This window comes from Microtus ochrogaster, chromosome 7 (genome assembly GCF_000317375.1).
Source record: "Microtus ochrogaster isolate Prairie Vole_2 chromosome 7, MicOch1.0, whole genome shotgun sequence".
In the NCBI taxonomy this organism is placed as follows: Eukaryota; Metazoa; Chordata; class Mammalia; order Rodentia; family Cricetidae; genus Microtus; species Microtus ochrogaster.
In genome coordinates, this window is record NC_022014.1 from 10,646,658 (window position 1) to 10,665,617 (window position 18,960).

The 18,960-nt window shown below is 42.1% G+C and overlaps 1 protein-coding gene across 1 annotated transcript in view; it reads right to left on the reverse strand.

Moving 5' to 3' along the window:
* Positions 1–6,496: 6,496 nt before the first annotated feature.
* The window catches only part of Grin2a (glutamate ionotropic receptor NMDA type subunit 2A), a 445,415-nt gene continuing 432,951 nt past the window's right edge, over positions 6,497–18,960 (reverse strand). The window contains exon 14 of the mRNA XM_005349294.3: positions 6,497–17,797. Within this exon, the coding sequence (XP_005349351.1) occupies positions 15,998–17,797 (1,800 nt within the window). The 3' untranslated portion in view covers positions 6,497–15,997. The remainder of the gene's footprint in view (positions 17,798–18,960) is intronic.

Consider the following 18,960-nt stretch of genomic DNA (forward strand, 5'->3'; position numbering starts at 1 on the left):
AAAATATTTCTGTGCCATAAAAGTTCATAGTGTAGAATATCTGGTCTGCAGATCCCTTCCTGTGCCATGTACCAATGCATTATGGGTCCTGAATAGAGTTACTTACATCAGTAAGCCTCCATCTCTACATCAGTCAAATAAATCTTAGCAATAGGAGGTAAATAAAGTTAGCAGTGTAAGGGTTGGTCTTGTAAGCTAGAGGACTTGAGCCATATTATCCAAACCCCTGTTTAAAAATTATGGGGTGTTGTAATGGGTATTTGTAATGTCAGATCCAGGGAGGCAGAGATAGAAAAACTCCAGGACTTTCTGACTAGCTAGCCATTCAAAACCACAAGGTGAAGATGCAGAAGACTGGCAGCCAAGTTGTCCTCTGATGCCCACCCTTACAGACACAAACATGCACAGTGACCCAACCACACCACACACGACTGCAAATACACACATCCTCACATAATCCCTGTCCTCAGCTGTTTGCTATAGCATCATAAAAGGCAAAGAATGTCAGTTTCCTCTGTGCTATTCTGAGATCAACAGGTCTTCACTTTCTGGGGATTTAATTATTTGGGGAATGAAGGAGTGTTCTCTTGCTCACAATGACAGTGCCTCATGACAACACTGAAATATTGAATCTTGGGCTACATGCACCCAAGTTGTAGTTTAGAGTGTGATGCATCACAGAGGGACTAAATTCTGAGCTTTTCTATGTCTAGAAGGAGTTATTAGCATGACATCTGTGAAGGTCTTTCAGATCTGGAATGCAGAACACAAAAAATGCTCAAGAAAAGTTGCCCTTAATGCCAACACACTTAGGAGGCAGAGCCAGGCAGATCTCTGAGTTCAAAGACAGCAATCTACAGAGTGAGTTTCAAGACATCAGGGCTACATGGAGAAACCCTGTGCAGGATGGACACACATGCATGCACGCACGCATGTGCACACACATGGAAATGAAGGTAGAAAAAACTATGAGTAGAGAAAAGATCTAAAGGGAACCAGAGGGGAGAACAGCAAGGGCAATAATTCATGAAAGCAGATGGGAAGCCTATTTGTGGATAGGAGGGATCAAGAGAGGTGGCAGGGTGGATCACAAGTATAGTGACAGCAGTTTTAACTGACACTATACAGTGCTTACTGTGCACAAGTGAACCATTATCTTTCTCCCATCATTATTTACAAGCGAGGTAAGAAGGGCCAGAGAGGCCAATAAGGTCTGGGTTAGAAACACAAGAAAGGGCTGAGATACTAGGAATCTTCTAACATAAACTCTATAAAACCATCCATTTCTTTTGCCCTTTTTTGTCTCTTTCTTTTGGGTGCTGGGGATTGACCCCAGTGTCTCGGGCATGTTAGGCCTATGTTTTTCCACTGAGTTACATGTCAGATCCCATCCACTTCTTCAAGGGTATGATGCTCCTGAACATGGAGATACCTATACTTGACACATTACTGGGTGCCTACTGTGTAACAGACACCTCACAGTGTTCTGTGTTACATGCTAGGAAGCAGACAATGAGTGAATTAAGAACAAGTCTGTGCATACAACAACCAAACACAAAGCGGTGATAAAATTAGTATAATAAGCATAATCTCTGAAAATTTTTCAGGAGAAGAAAGTGCTGCAAGGACTCAAAGGTGTCCAGAAAGGAGGTAGAGATATGGAAGCTTCTATCTGAGGGACCGTGCCATTTAACTCAGGGGATGCCATTTAACCAGAACCCTAAATAAGGTAAGGATGAAGTCAAGCAAACCGAAGAGGCTTAGAGTTGCTTGTGTTTGAAAGGAGAGTTTATCCAGCAGAATACTGGGGAGCATGGTGCGGATTGGCTACACATAAGGTGGGAAAAGGAAGACAAATCAGCACTTTGTCACCATGGGGGAAGGATTTAGGTTTCATTCTGATTTTGATGGATGATACTGGAGGATGGAGTCAAGTGAATCATACCTACTTTGTGTTTTAGTTAGGTGACTTTGTTCTCTGCTAGACAATAGGTCATGATGGAGGCAAGCGTAGAAGCAAGTGAAAGGATTAGGAGAGTTTTACAATTTGATAAACTTCCCCTGAAGGACTGAGAAATAGGGGTAAGGGGATGAAGAGTGGAGAGACTCTGGGCATAGGGTAAGGGTCAGGCAGATATATCTGCCTGATGGGTTGTATGTAGAGGGAGATGAAGTGAGGGATGACCACTGGACATCTGGCCTGAGAAATCAGTTCTGGAGTAGAGATGCTTCCTGGGATGAATGGGAAGACTTGGCACTAAGCACTGGGCTCTGATTGGCCACTTCAAAATGTCAGAGTATTCTGATTGGCCACTTCAAATAAGCAGATCTGTTCATTCTTCATAATCCAAAGGATGGGACTGTGGATGATCTGTGTCTGGCATTGGCATAGGGCAATAGCAATGAGGGTGAGAAAGATCCACATAGTTGAATAAGGAAGAGGTTCTTGTTTAGAGGTCAACATCAGAACCAAGGCTGTGAGTACAGGAGATACCCAGGCAGATGGGATATGGGCAAAGGATAAAGGCAAAGCTTTCAGCTGAAATCCTGAAGATTCTCCCCAGTTCCACAGTTTGTTCTTCCCTGCACACTGCCAAAAGCAGGCAAGATCACCTTTGTGGATAGGAAGGCCATTAGTAAGAAACTAAGATACCTGATTGATGTGGAATATCTTCTGTATATGTGTTGCTTTTACTGGTTGATGAATAAAGCTGCTTTGGCCAATGGAAGGGAAGAATATAGCCAGGCTAAAAGAGACATAGAGAGAGAGAGTAGGCAGAGTCAGAGAGATCTCATGCAGCTGCTGAAAGAGAAATTTGCTGGTGGAACCTTTCTGGTAAGCAGCAGCCTTCTGGAGATACACAGATTAACAGAAATGGGTTAATTTAAGTTAAGATATAAGAGTTAGCCAGGATTATGCTTGAGCCATTTGCCAAACAGTGTTGAAATTAATATAGTTTCTGTGTGATTATTCAGGTCTGGGTGGCCAGAAAATGAATGAACATTCTCTAGTTACAAAATGGCACCCAACCCAACATTTGACAACATACATTCACATAAAACCTAAAAAAGCTATGAAAAAAAAAGGGCTTCTAGACCCCCCCCCAAAAAAATGAGATCCAAGTGCAGTTTCTTGGAAGCTACATATTTTCAGATAGGCTCTGTTGCTGGTTGTGAGCAGAGGCACGGCTCCTTTAAGAGCAGGCTTCCTGGTTCAAGATGTCCACAATTCTGTCCCTGGCTCTTTTAGGAGATCCTGTTACAGAGCATTTATGGGGTTTGTGAGCAGCATGTGACAAGTTGCTTAATGGCAGTGACATAGACCCACTGAGTCCCAGCAGCTGAGGCAGTGAGCATGGCTTGCAGAGGTGGTGAAAATGCCTCCGCCATGTTGGACTGGGTGGAGCCAACAGGCAAAATTGCAGCTCATTAATCCTAGCCATGCCTGCTTAGCATTTAAAAATAAAATGTTCCTGGTCATAAAATGGTTACAGATACACAATAAAGACATATTTAGACATAAATAAACCTTTGAATGGGTCATAATGTGTTTTTAAAATGTACTTAGGATTGGAAGAGAGAAAAAATATAGACAGCTATAAAAAGAAGTAGTTTTAAAAAATAAAGTATTTAAAGAGACAGTAAAAGTAATATAAGAGTACAGACAGTCATAGATTAAAAGAGTAAGGAAAAAACAAGCCATGTAAAGATGGAATATACACAGAGAGTCTGGATTCTGTATATTATTGAGTTTTCTTTTAGGTTTTTGCCTGTGAATGAACTAAGTACAGAGAGACATTTCATTTTACTGGCTAAGCTATACCACTATATATATTTAAAAGGTATCTTGACTTCAAAATTTAAAGTCTAAGGATATGTTTCTTTAGAAAAGAGGTTCTGCTTTTGCTTCCACTGAAGATGAGAACCTGTGGATTCCTTTCTGGCTAATGTGGTTTGATGGAAGAAGACCCCCTGAAAGGTCTTTGTAAATCCTAAGAATACTTCACCAAACAAACAGCAGGAAGCAATTTGGAGGAAACAACATCAAAATTCCCAAAATGATTGTTTATAAATGTTTTCATTTAAGAGGGGATATGATATAGAGATCGATACTTTGCATTAGTATGGATCTTGGTCTATTAATAAAAATTTAAGGTCAATTTTGTTACACTGTGTATATGTATATCTGCTCTTGATTAAGGTATTATGTTTGTGCAGCTCATTTAAAAATATAATTTATAATTAAGAAATACAGATTGATAGTCATCTATAATAGCCAAACTTGTAGTCACATTAGTTATATTAGATATATAGTAATATATTTCAGGTGGATAGATATTCTTCAAATCTTTCAAAGACCTACAGAATGTGGTATTTAAAATGTTAAGTTAGAACTTTTCATGACAATGAGACACATCTGTTCCTGGCAACACAAATCTACTTCAAGAAGATGATGGGCATTGAAGAGGCTCCTTATGAGTTTGCTAGCCATTTAGTCAAGAAACTGCTCTTGCTTAGACTGCTTGAAGGTATATTATTTGAACTGGACATGTAGGACCCACAGAAACGTGACTGCTAAACTTTCCAAAAGAAAGTCCTTCTTGCTTCACAGAGGAAACTGCCAGACATTCTGCAGGACACAGAAGAAAGTTGTTACGATTTTCTAAAAATGCTGCAAGATCCCCGGTGGCAGTAGGCAGGCAGTGGGCTCTGGGAGCAGCCAGTCTCAGGCAGAGACAGCTGCCAGTCCCCAAGCAGTGGCTGCTCTCAGGCAGGGAGACACATGGCAGGCAGGCTGGTCCCAGCTAGCCTGACTGTGTGAGCAGGTGGCGGGTAGGAGACACGTGAACCAACACATCGAACAGAATAGAATTGGATATTTATTACTTAGAGTGGGGAGAAGGAGAAGATGACACATAGAGAGAAGGGGGGGTGGAAAAGTGGGGAGAGGCAGAAGCGAAGCTGTCTCTCTGAAAGGAAGACGGAAAAGAGAGCAAGCTAAGGCCAGAAGCTAAAGATCAGCCTGCCTCATCTGATGGGCGAGGGAGTGGGTGTGGCTTGTCTCTTAAAGTGATGATAATCATAGCAAAAGTGACTGACAAATTGCCAATATAGATAAAACAATCTTTCAGATTTTCTGCTCATGGAAAAGTCTGCTGGATACTATGGGCATGTAGGCTGGCCCCAATGTTACAGAAGAACTTTGGGTGACTGTCCAGGCAGCAAGATGTCTCTGTCAATTCTAAAGTTTTAGAAGTTGCTTACAATGCACTTCCTGCTTACTTAGGTAATATAATATAATTCTGGGGTGTTTGAAGAGTTGAAGACAGATAGTTATAATTATAGGTTTTCTTAGTTATGATAAAAGATAAATTAGATATGAAACCTTTCAGAAACAAATAGACTAAATAGCTTAAGTGTAATTCTTGTTTGATACCTGTTTTGTTATATATAATTTTACTATGTTAAAGCTAAAAGATTTTTTTTATTTAGTAAGAAAAGGAAAAATAATGTAAGATGTCTTTCTGTATGTGTATTGCTTTTACTGGTTCATAAATAAAGCTACTTTGGCTGATGGCATGGCAGAATATAGTCAGGCTGGAAGAGATATGTAGAGAGGGTAGGCAGAACCAGAGAGAGACGCCATGTAATTGCTGAAGGAAAAAGACACCACTGGAACCTTTCCAATAAGCCACATGGTGACACACAGATTAATGGAAATGGGTTAAATAGATATGAGTTAGCCAGTAATATACTTGAGCCATTGGCCAAAGAGTGTTGTAATTAATATAGCTTCTGAGTGATTATTCAGGCCTGGGTGGCCAGGAAGTGAATGAGCAATCTCCAGTTACACCTCTTCTCCCCTCCCCCATTCATACATATGCACACACACACACACACACACACACACACACACACACACACACGGGGTAGGGGAAGACTACCTGCTAGAAAATTTTTATGTGTGACCAAAAATCTCAAAACAATCCCCCCCCCACCCTGTCCAGGCAAACTGCCTGGAGTAGAATAACACAGCACCACAGAGCTGTAGCCTTGATCCAAGCTTCTGACCAGGACTGGACTTTGGTCAGAGAGGATTCCCTTAATTTGCATGTGCCTGATTTGTGCGATCCTTATTTGTATGCCAGAGATTATATAGCTGGAAATTTCATGTATAACAGCTCATTCTAAACATGCAAAATTGTACATACACATAGGCTAATCTAGACTTCCCTTGCTTACATGCCAAGAAACTGTAGACAAACAAATTCACCCTAATAGAACATGCACTTCTCTACAGTGGCTATACCCACCGCAGGCCATTGCCCTGTGTTGCTGGCGGCACCCTAGTCACTGCCCACCTCCTTACTGTCCACCAATCCTTCCCCACTAGCCATAGTAGATACTTTTTCTGAGCAACTCTTAAGTTCATGGGAACCTTTAGCAAGTTCCACACAGCAGCGGCAAGAACACAAAGACCACAGATCCATTTCTCATTTTCATATCAATTGGCAGAAATTATCTTTATTAGAAAAATGAAATTTCCTGTATTTACATTTTTACACTGTATGATGGGCACTTTCTTTGCCCCGGGAGTTCTGTACATATCAGTTTGCACACACATGTCAAATCCCATTCCTTAAAACAGTTGATAACACATTGAACAAAATTAAAGAGACATACTACAAGAAGACAACCATAGTATATACTTCCTCTATCATAGAAAGGTGTTAAGCAAACGTGTAATTTTGTAGCTATGCTTGGAAATATTTAATACAGTATTAGCACTTCCTCATGCAGTGGATCAGAACATGACAGGTATAAACTTCTGTGACTGGGTGAAGATCTACTCCCGAATGAAGACCACTGAATGGAGCACACAACTATCCTTGGGCTCCACCATACGAGACGTTAAGCCAGTCCTGATGTGAGTTATAGATGGTGTTTCATGTAGCTGTGGATGGAAACCCTCTGCGTATGTATTCAACCACATTCATACTGGGCTAAAGATAGACTCACACATAAACCCTTTATGGATAAGTTGTTTAATTCAAGAACTCTCCTGTGGGCAATGGGTAGCTTGTACATTATGCAAATCTTACAACATGACTGGAAAATGAATAGTTTACCCTCTTTTACTGTCTGAGAAGGCCGTTATTTATGAATTTTATGAGCTATTTCTTATTCAAGCCACCAATTAACTCACCTAATTCTTTCAGATATTCAGCTTGAAATATATAAGTTCACATCCACAAACATCCCAGTGCCATATAAACTACGATGAATTCTACCAATTAATTTGGCAAGGATATGCTCTTAAATATGTTTTATCAGGGGAATGAACGCGTGTAACATTCAGACTTCGAAAACAGCCATAAAAACATCTGTAGGGACCTTCAGGCTGGGAAAGCATCTGACCCACATTTATTTTGTGATATGTGTTTTCCAACGACATGTTTTCTACATATCACTGATTTAATATCTTCTTTGAAAAAAGTTGTTCACTTACATAGTTTTCAATGAAAAATTTCAACTAACACGAACGTTAGAAATGTCAGCTTGATCGTTCCAAATTCATCAAAATTTCAAAGAAGATTGTTCAGATTTGCCACAAAATCATGTTTAATCTTCTGCTTCTGACATGGACTATTTCCCTAATGGTCATGGCCCCAGAGCTGTGTCTACAAACTTAATACATTTAAGATATTTTTAAAAGAAAAATAGCTTTTAAAAGTCAATGCCATTTCTTAATGTGAATTAGCCTGACCTGGAAGAGAAACAATTCAATACGTCATACATGCTTAATGTAAAAACCTCCAATGAATTCAAAAGGCTGTGATTGTTTCTCATGGAAAAACAGACAACGCATATTTATATTTCTGGACCTTCACTACTAGTTCAGTTATCAATAGTCTTTGATTCGAGCCCTTTAAAAGCTTGAAACAGCAAAATGTCAGATCAATGAGAAATATTGAAAATGCCAAAGACAAACCTATGCTAGCTGGAGAACAGTTAACCTTATCAATTTAAAAGGCATCTGTGGTATTGGCTATGCGTTATGCTAATATCCTTTTGAAGGCTTCTAAATCCTTCCCAAAGGTGTGAAAGAGAATTAACTGGAAGAGGTTATGACCCAGGGCTACTGATAATGAGGAATGTTCTAGAATTGTAAAGATGCAGACTTATCATCGGTTTGCTGATACAGTACCTAAGCGGAATTGGTGAGTGAATTTCTGATTTGCTTCTTCCGGAGCGAATCTGAGGAATAATTCCATCTTAAATAAGTTGTGGTCCGCTGGAGAATTGTGTGCTTTGAAATACAGCTCCAAAGAGATGGAGAGCTCAGCCCCATTGTTGGGACACTCCATTTTCTGAAGAGTTTGACATCCCTGGGAGAGTCTCCTTGTCTCTTGCAGAAACACATGGTCTCAGAATAGCTGTTAAATAATAATAACCTCTGTGATTTTGTTTTCATTTTTGAGACAGGCTCTCTCGTAGCCCAGGCTGGCCTTTAATTCACTATGTAGCCTGGGTGTAACATAAACCCAGGATCCTTCTGCCTCTGCCTCCTGAGTGTTGGGATCACAGGCATGTGCCACCACACTCAGTTCATGCTCCTAGAGTTGGGCATGGAGCCCAGTCCTTGTGTGTGCTGTGCAAACGCTCTACTTACTGAGCTGTATCCTTAGCCCCAGTGATCTCTATAGTAAGAAGCATCTGGCTGTCTGTTTGGGGGATAACAATACCTGGAGAATTATTCTCAGGAATCAAGCTAAGGGCATTTATACTGTGTTCAAAGACTCCCCAGAAGCACTTGGAGCAATGATTGCATTTTTTTTAAATAAAAATGTAACTCTGGAGCCTTCCAAAGCAATTTTCCTTGTGATCCCAGCTCAATCTTCTCATCTATAAAATGGGCCTAGTGTGCCCTACCTCACTGTAGATATAAATGCCGGGAAAGAAGTATGGTTTAGAACATGGGTGGGATGGGATGCCCAGATGGCACTGTGTGCTTGGGAGCATCATCTGCATGACTTATTAGTCACCATGCCACTCTTGGCTCCTCTGAAGTGCTGTGAGCATCCCAACTCAACACTCTTCCTTGGGATATTAACAAGTGTTGGTGCGTGGACAATTATCCTGATACTAATGACCAGGAGTGCACCTCTAAGGCAATTTAACAAATGGAACAGACCAAGAGAAACAACAACAATAACAACAACAACAACAGCATTTTAATAGCTGGCCCTCAATCACCCTGACGACTAAAGCACTCAGTCATTTATACAAAACTATTCCCTGTTCCCTGCCCTCCCTCTGAACTCCATTCTGTCTGCCTGGCAAAGATAAACCAACACAGACAGACAGGAGGACCAGCGAGTCTGCAAACAGCGTCCTGTTGAGAAAGGGGTGACGGTATTGAAGAGCTTTGACTGAGGACCACAAGGCAGTGTGTGCATGTGCGTGTGTGACTGCTCACACACCCGGGAAAGCATACTATGTACATGTGTTTAACGGTACTAGCCCTGATGCCAACTGTTAGAGAAGAAAAGAGATGGGCAGAGGGATATTTAAGGTTAGGCACATGCTAAATAGAGAAGGTAAATTTTCGAAGCAAACAAAATAGAAAGTAAAAAAAGTTAATGCTGAGTGCAAGCACAGGGAGGAGGAGAGACATGAACAGTGTTCCAGTCTTGGAAGGGGCTGTGAACAGAGGAGGAATCCCCAAGAGTTCTTGATACACCCCAAACCAGGCAACCTGGGCAGGATGCATGGGGAAAATCCTGGGGACCTCAAATTAATAAATCTCTTTCTGCTTCTGGTCTGACCTCCATGTTGCTAGTGAGGCTTAGAACAACCAGTTTCCTCATCTGCAAAATGGGAACAATAATACTTAATTTTAGGTTAAATTCATTCAGTATAGAAATAGCTGGGTATTTCAAGATTCAGATGCTGACCCATGGTGCACACTCATGATAAGCAGAAACTATAACATTCTCCTATGCATAGAATGGTACACATAGTGTGAAAATCCTCCTTCCACACCCTCCCCACCCCTCCATCCTTCCGGAAACACACCTGGATTCCCTTCCTTCACATCCTTGCCCTCTCTTTTATTTTTCACTAGGGAACCTGACATTTCTTTTGCCATCCATGGCAGCAGGCACTTGGAACTCCATGAAACATTCTTTCCCTCCCCCCCTGACCTGTCCACACCCTGAGCTAACAAAGGTCTTCACAGGCCATAAGTGACCTAACTGGTAAAGCTTTCTCTACATTTCCTCTTTCTTCTTTACACCATGGCCTATGTTTCCAATCCTTTGAAGGATTTTCCAGCTCCTTTGAAGCATTTGAGGCATGATTTGGTAAGCCATGCAGGGCTGGTTGGAGCCAGACCCAAGAGTACTTGTGCAAAAATACAAAAGAATGAGTTTTCACCTGGTTAGTTGCTCTCATCCCGCGCCCCCCCCCCCATCGCCTCAGGGTACATCAAACAAATCAAGGCCATTTGCAGGGACCTCAACTGCCTTCCCCAAAGTTCCTTAATACTCAGGGACTAACTTTTTTCTTTAAAAAAATAAATAAATAAAAAGGTTTGATCACAGTATCAATTATTTTTGATCTTCTTACAATAGCATATTATCTATTTCTAATTTTCACTATTTAATCTGATTTTATTTATGGTTGTTGGTTATCTTTTGTATTTTGGAATTTACTTCTTAAACCAGAGACTACCTATAGGAAGAGATTCTATTTTCCATTCCATTTGCTGCCCCATGGTCCCAAAGTGGACTTCAGATGAACTGCCACCTTGTCTAGTCCTCTGGGCTGGCTGGCAGCCCTTGCTCAGCAGCACAGATGAGACCTCATTGCTGCCAGCTTGCTTCTTTGGTCAGAGGCTTTAAACTCTACCCTTTGTGGATCTTCTCTAGAGGACAGGCCAAGAGAAGAGCTTCTCTTCTCCGGGGCCCTGAGAGAGTGAGGGATTGCAAAGGAGCTTAAAGAAAAACCAAATTCAGAGAGTCATGCTTGATTTGCAAAGAGCAAGGGACAAAGAAAGCCAGGGCAGTTCTGTGAGTTTCTCTGGCTCCTATTCCAGAGGGACTCATGGGGAGTGTCTTCCCAAAAGAAACCTAGAGATATGTCAGCTTGGTAAAGGTACCAAGCCAGAAATCAGACTACAGAGTCTTGGGTTCCAGCCCCAGCTCCAATGCTCTCCCATTTTACCTTAGACAGATTACTGTCCCTTGTCACCTGCCACTGTCTCCTTTCCCCAAGATCTTGATGTCATTACACAAAATCCATTTAGTCTAAGCTTTTTCTGGACAGGCATCTTGTGTTTCTTCTATGCTGATAGCTCTTCTAGTTACAGACGAGCTGGGAGAGATTTAAATAGGAAATCTATGTCTTTTGATGGGTTTACAAAAGCCACATGTAAGTCCACACCAGCTTCATAGTCAAAAATGACTGTAAGCAGCATATATTGCACACTCCCCACTCCGAATTTTATTCCTTAAGGGGCCAAGAACACCAATGCTCAAGGTCCCTTGAGCCCTGCTATCCTTCCTAGAGCTGATATTTAAAAAAATATAATGCCCTCTCTACATAAATATCCTCCTATCAAAATAATCAGAATGGGTTTTCTGTGTGTTCACACCATCACCACCATTTGATTTTTAACATAAACTTTACAATATGTACAGGTTTGTTGGGATAATACACTTAAGTGTGAATTGTAGAAACCAAGCATGTATAATACATACATGTACATATGAGCAACTGTATTCACAGAAGTGCATTGTTGGGTCATCTCTGATCTGTATCAAGCTGACCTCGTCAGAGATATTAGAGATGAACACAGTACAAAGGAAAATGGCTGACTGAAAAATGGTAACTTCGCATTGGAAAACTTTTCAAGTAGAGACCCGTAAACTCCCAATGAATGCTTCTGACCCTATTTAACCAAAAGAAGAGGGAGGACACATAGACAGGCCAAATTTCGACTCAAGTAGAATAAATAATGCTTTTGGAAAGAAGGCCTCTTTTCTTTAGACCTTGAATTACTATTAAATACTGACTGATAAATTTGGCTTCCTTCTAAATTCCGTTTCTTGAAGTCCAGTTAAGTCTATGATAGCCAAGGTTAGTGCCAACCAGCTCCATCTTGAAACAGGTTGCAGCCTTTTCTTGAGGATTCCCACAAAAGCTCCACGCAGAGAAACAGTACAGAGATGTGTACCCTGCCAATGGGTACATCCGCTCTTCTGATGGAGATTTCCGCTTCTCACTTTAGTATTTATTTAGGTCTTAAACCACAAGCCTCTCCAGCGCAGGGTATTCATTTATATGACAAGCAATTACTAAAGCTGCACTTTTTAGGTTTAAGGGAGATAAATTTTTAATCACCATTTAATTAACACCAACTTTCGCTTTCTTTTTCATTAGCAATTCTATTTGCAAAGAATTTAGGGCATTTGTCATTTCCTGAGAAGGATGCAGAATATTAATACACATCAGCGGTAGACACATCAAATAGAATAAACAACGTGAGACAGTGTGACTACCATGGATCGTTTGACTAATTAACTGCTTTGGCTAAAGTCCCATTTAAATGAAACTATTTCATTTGTAAACAAGGTGTAATTTTCTTTTTCTCTCCCCAGAAAATAAGTGTGAATTGATATGATGGGTTTTGCTGAATTGCATAGATTTTAATGTTTCCACCAGAAAGCTAAATATTAACCCTTCTCATGGATGGTCTGAGGCAGGGAGGGGAAATCCCACAGCATGGCAGCCACTATTTAGCTTGCTACAATAATGCAGAGGACAGAGCAGACCCCAGTGGTGAGGTTACCACCCCTTGCTCCCAGGCAAGTCTTACTGACAGGAAGACACAGCACTGGGGGTTTGCCTTTTTGTAACACTGAAGCCAGAAGTGGCCTGAAACCTACAGGTGTAAAGGTGGCAGGACTGTTCCCCAGAGCACTGAGGTTTTGCAGAGTTAGGGTCATGTCCTGGAAATTTTTTTGTATGCAGGATATGGAAGCCTGGCTATTTGAGTTCAAATACTTCCATCTGAAGGACAGTTTGGTGTTTTCCAAAATGGGGAACCCACCAAAGCTTCTGAGATGACAAGCTGGCTGTTGGGTTCAGGGATGTTGGCTTTTTAGCATCCTTGAGCCTAAGAGCTTGGAGCCTGAGTTTAACACTGGGACCCTCTAACATAGTTCAGGGCTTCCCATCCAGTCCTCATCGCCTCCTACTGTAGGCTCCATCTGCCACTCCTTGTGTTAGTTTTCCAATGAATGGCACTCACTTGGATTACCTTCAAACAGATCCACATGGTCACCTTCCACGTGGAGACTGACCCTCTCAGTTTCTTCTTTGGAATTATCGCATGTAAGAGTCAGAGAATTAGTGCAGGAGGAAAAAAAAATATGTTTACCATACATCCCCTAACTACCAATGAGTTATTTATATATGTTGGTGTTAAAACATATATATTCTTTCCCATTACACAATTGGTAATAGGTATGTTTTGGAAGCGAAATCCTCTTTTTAATTTCTTTCTTATGGGGTTAATAGAAAAAAAGATTGATCTCCGGATATTTTGGAGAAGGTTTAGAGGAAGCAGCAGAAATGTAATTTGTGCTCCCACTGGAACTCAGTGGCATTCGGCAGCTTCCCTGGGCTTTGAGAACAATGCAGGAAAGCAGAGAGCTCTTTGGATTTATGGCAAGTCACTACTGTGTATTCTAAGGAGACTTCAAATTCCCTTCTGTGAGGACACGACAGAGGTCCTAGCAGGAGGAACACAGGTCTGGAACTCAAGGGGAAACAACATGAAGGAGTTAAAAGACACTACAGACACTGAAGCCTAAATTTAAGATCAGAAACTGGGGAGACTGTTTCAGGTTCTCCAATGCAGACTTCTCCATCTCTGGAACTTAGGGAAGGAGAGAATGCTGGATCCATGGGAGAAAATGTGATTTTGAAGTTTATCAACCTCTGGCACGGCCTCAGTGCCTTCTGTGCTCTGTCCTCACCCCCTCCACTGCTCCATCGCTGGCACTCGGCTTATTGCATCGCTTTCCACATTATGGACTACTGGAGGTCGGCTGAATGTTTCCACTGCTCCATTGAACGCATTCTCAAGCTCTACGAGAACTCCCCTGCCTCCAACTACAGGACAATACCAGCTACAAACCAGAACACCCCATGACGAAAAGAAACAGGATGGAATTTCAACCTGTAGTGCTGTCCTTTTCTCTGAGAACCCAAATCAAAACCCAGTACAAAGGAAAACAGGAAAGGCTGGTTGGTCCCTTTCATAGGAGCAAGACACCGATATGGCTAAGTCTTGTGCAAAATACCATCGCCAGATATCCCAGCTATTTCAAGGTCAAAATGCATTGAAAATATAATAATTGATAGAAAAGAAGCAAATAAAATGTCTAATTTATATTATTTGCTATTTAGTGATATGTCCTTTTCTAATAAGTATCACAACTACCTTTTGAATCTTTTTTCAAAAATATGGTAGAAAATTTATGTGCTAAGAAATTTTCCACGCATGAATAGTCCCCTCACTGTCTCCATTTTTTTAAAAATAATGAGTATCTGTCCTATCATATGCACACAGGCTTGAGGGGACCAAAAACAGGACAATGTGGGTGACTCAGGAATGACAAATGCATTGAAGATTTCTCATCTGTCTCTGTTGGTGCTAAAGAAATGGTGCATATTTCAGAGGAGGGAAAACCCTGTCTTACAGAGTTTATCCTTAGCTGGGAGGGTGCTCGTGACAGATGCACAAGTGGTTTATCGTGTGAAGGCTTTTGATTTGAGGAGGTTTGTAAAAAAGAAGTGTCTAATAGAGTTTCCTGACATTAAGGAAGATAAATGTAAAACCATGCTAGCCTTGGGCACACAGAGGGCATGGTACTTCTTACAGATTACACATGGCTGCTGGTACATGTCACCACATTAACAACTCTAGGAACACAACACATAGCTAATTAGACACCATCGTAGCTTTTTGGGGATAGAACATGTTACAATTACTCTGGGAGGGATTGGGTAAGAGATACTATACAACCCTGAGTCATCACCAGAAGGGAGGAAACGCAAACTTACGTACATAAGTCTTCAAGATAAACTACAACGGCCACTATGTCATAGACAGAAGATCCACATCTAGATATCAAAGACAGAAATGTGTTTATGCAGCGCCGAACAAGACCACTGAAGCTGAGGGTGAGAGATACGCACACATTAACATCCAAAGAGATTCTTCTAGCTCTCCACCTGAGAGTCCCTGTGGCTACAGATGTGTTCCAGATGTGTCTTGGGGACAGACTACAATGAAAGTAGCATACATATGATGAGCACACTGATTTGCTATTCTTTGGGGGGGAACCTGGAGTTCTTGGGAGCTGGGCCAGGGTTGTAATGGAAGGCATAACAAGAAAGCTGAGAACTGTTACAAGCCAAACTTCTTAGTCCTTGCGCGGGTCATTCTTACTACAGTGCGGATGCATTCTTAACTGTCTTATTGTCTGTGTTAGACGGACATGCATACCATATTGCTTATTCTGTGTTAGAGAAACTGAGACATTTCTGATGGGGAAGTTACATGGTGGATTGACCTTCATGGAATTTGGAAAATAGGCAATCACCAACATCACTGTTGCCATCTGATGCACCATTATTGCCACCATACCCAGTTGGCACGTCTGGGAGACTTGCCCGTATTCATTTATTTGTTTTTGGTTAAGGATTCACCCATCTGGCATGTGCTGTGGTCAACACATACCTCACAAGATTCCTTGAGTGAAAGATTATGGCATGGAGCCATGTGCAAAAGAGCCAACAAAAAAAGTACCTCCCTAAATCCTCTTCCTTCTAGCAAGGTACTATGGGACATCTAACATTTACCCTCCAGTACGTTGGCCATTCCGTATGTTTCCTTATAGATAAACACTGATGGAAGATTTTAGACATCAGATTCGATACTAGGCATTTTCTTGTACACGCGTCTATTGCTGCAGGAATTTAAAACCCTGGGGGTAGAGTACATGTTATTCTTATTTGCAGCATAAGGCATAACATGCTCTGAAATGTACACATCACTGTGGCCCCGACTGTCCCTGGAGCAATATGATGCTGTTGACCTCAAGGATGACCGAAGATAGCCGTCATTTACTGCCTGGGATGGCAATGAGTGTTTGTAGGGGTCCGAGGGACATCTCCCAATAACTAAGCGTTGGTCATCCCCATACGTGTGAAGGAAAGGATTATCAGAGGTGTGGTCTGGCAAGAGAGACTTGCTTCTCTTGCTGTCCTCCAAACCTTGGGGGAAAAGGGAGTTTTTATTCCCTAAGAGTTTGCTTGAGGGGACACTGAACAGGCTCCCATATAAGTTACCCTCTAGAAGCCGTTCTCTGTCCTTGAGGCTTATGCTCCGGGAGGGCTTGCTAAGGTCTATCTCCCTGGGCTTGTCGAGAATATTATCATAGGAGTGCTGCCGGTTAATCCTTAGCTTGTTCTTCTGGAACTGGAGGGTGTTGTTCTGGGACCAGTCCTGCTGGTAGGCCTCCTCCTGAGTAGCTGGGTTCCCTGTCTCCTGGAGCATTTGGTCTTCATCAATGTCATAAAGGTTCCCCATCCTCAGGCAGGCATCACACTTGAAGGGAGACCTCATGGTGAAGTGGCCTGAGTAGGTAGGCAGGTTCGAAAGGCAGCTTCTGCAGTGTGTGGAGTTCTGCCTGTATCGATCACTGCCCTCACTGTGCGGGGAACCCTTGTCTTTCAAGGTAAAGTGCTTGGCGTAGAGTTTATATTGGTCATTGTTGGGAAGCCCATCTTCATTGTGTAGTGGGTTCCTGCTCAAGGGCAGTGTAGAGTCTCCCTTGCGGAAGTTCTCATTGTGGTCTTGGTAGGTATCTGAGAAGCCCACATTCTCAGGGAGGGAAATGTTCTCAACAAACTGTGGAGGATCTAAGTGGAAACTGGGCTCCTTCTCACCATCGATGGTGTAGATCTTATCCCTGGGAGAGCTTGCTTTGGTTTTCATGTAGGTACGCTCAACCTCGCTACAGTCCTTGGGGTATTTGGAGGCCATTGACCTTTTGAAGTTATCCTTGGTCTTGTGGTTCTTATTGTTATCTGGTTCCCTGTGGCATGTGGCCCGGCTGGAAGTTTCTGAAATGTCAGAGTGGGCTACCTCTTCTGGAAGATACCTAGGACTCTTGAGGGAGTGGGTCCTATTCTCCACAATCTTCTCATCCCTCTGTGAGACTGGGTTCTGGTTCAGAGAATCCTGGCGTAGAGACTCCATGGACTTCTTCCAAAGCTGCCGTGGTCGGGAGTTCCCTTTGGATTCAGTGCTGACAGCCACCTCCACGGTGTTAGGGTTGGACTCATTGAGAGTGAGAGGATGCTGTCCTTGGAATACATAGTTACTAAGGTTGTCTTTATGCCTGTTGGCCACAAATGTTTGGAGTTCATTCATGTTGTCCCCAAATATGCTGTCTTTCCCCTGAAAAGACCTATTGTCTGAGTATATTAAATTCCCCTTGTCTGAAACCATGTCCACTATAAGGGACCCTCTTTGGATGAAGTCAGAAGTTCTTTTAGGTGAGTCAATTCTTGAAGAGTTCATGTTGGACATGTTGGAGATATTCTTGGCAGACCGAAGAAGCTTTAGCATGTTGCTTTGTGACCCAGTCAGATTGAAATCTGGAGACTTCTTCTTTTCTTCAATGTGCACACCATGGATACAACTGTAGATGCCCTGTGAATGAGGAACACAGAACACACGTCAACAGAGGATACCACTATGTCTAGATGACACTAGTATGAAACCACTTGCCCATCTGAGCTTTACCTGCAAAAGTGAACTATGGATTTCTTGTGGGAGTCATGGAGAGAGATTGGAATTCATTCTGAATCCTGATTATCTTACTTCAGTAGATAACACTGGTGATGTGTAAGTATTTACTCAGTATTGAAATGTTCTATTAGGACTCATCTCATAAGTCTCAGAAAGCTCTAGAAATTTACAGGGTTCACAGGACTTTATTCAGATTATATAAGCAGTAACAATTGTTGGGGAGAGGAGACTCCATGAGTTAAGAGACTTTTTCAGGTAGACCAGTGGAGCTACCTGCAAATCAGCAGGAAGCTCCAGTAATGAAACTAGCTGCTCTCCTGTTGACCGGGGAAGGGCTCCTCGCTCGCTCATGCTGCTGTAATAGGTAGAACATATTTAGATTTGTAACTCCCTTTCTTCTACTCACATCCAGATTTTGACCACCACACCTATATGAAAACAATTAGATCAAGCCTGTGGAATTTCATCTGCCTCCTCCTAAGATTGCCAGGAAGCCATCCTGAGAAATGGATTCATGAGGCAGATCTGTTGTAGACTTTGACATAAAGTAGTAGGAAGTTTGTGTCATTGTGACTCTGATCATGGCTTTCCTGAGCCCCATGGCTACATCAAACTCAACCCAGAAGGGGTGCTCTCAGAACTGTGAAGTCTGAACTCATCTGGACAGCTGCACTTTGTGTCTGAAGACCGTCTCCACTTCAGCCTTACAAAAATGCTGCACATAAAGCATGATCATTTCAAGTTTAAGCAACCTTTGCTGAGACTGTGTCCACCTAAGCTTTGTGTTTAAGGTCCAGATCCCAGGAACTAGCACTATGCCAATTCCCTCCTTCCTTCTTTTCTCTCCCTTCCTCCCTTCTTCTCCCTCTTTCCTTTTCTATCCCTTCTTCCCCTTTCCTGTCTTCCTTTCCCTCCTTCTATCCCTTTTCCCTCCCCTCCTTTCTTCATTCTTCCCTTCCCACTCTTCCCTTGTTACACACTTTCATCCACTCCGTTATTCCCCTCTTCCCCTCCTTCTGTTCGTCCCTATTCCCAGAGTCCTTAAGTTCCTTCCCTTCTATCCC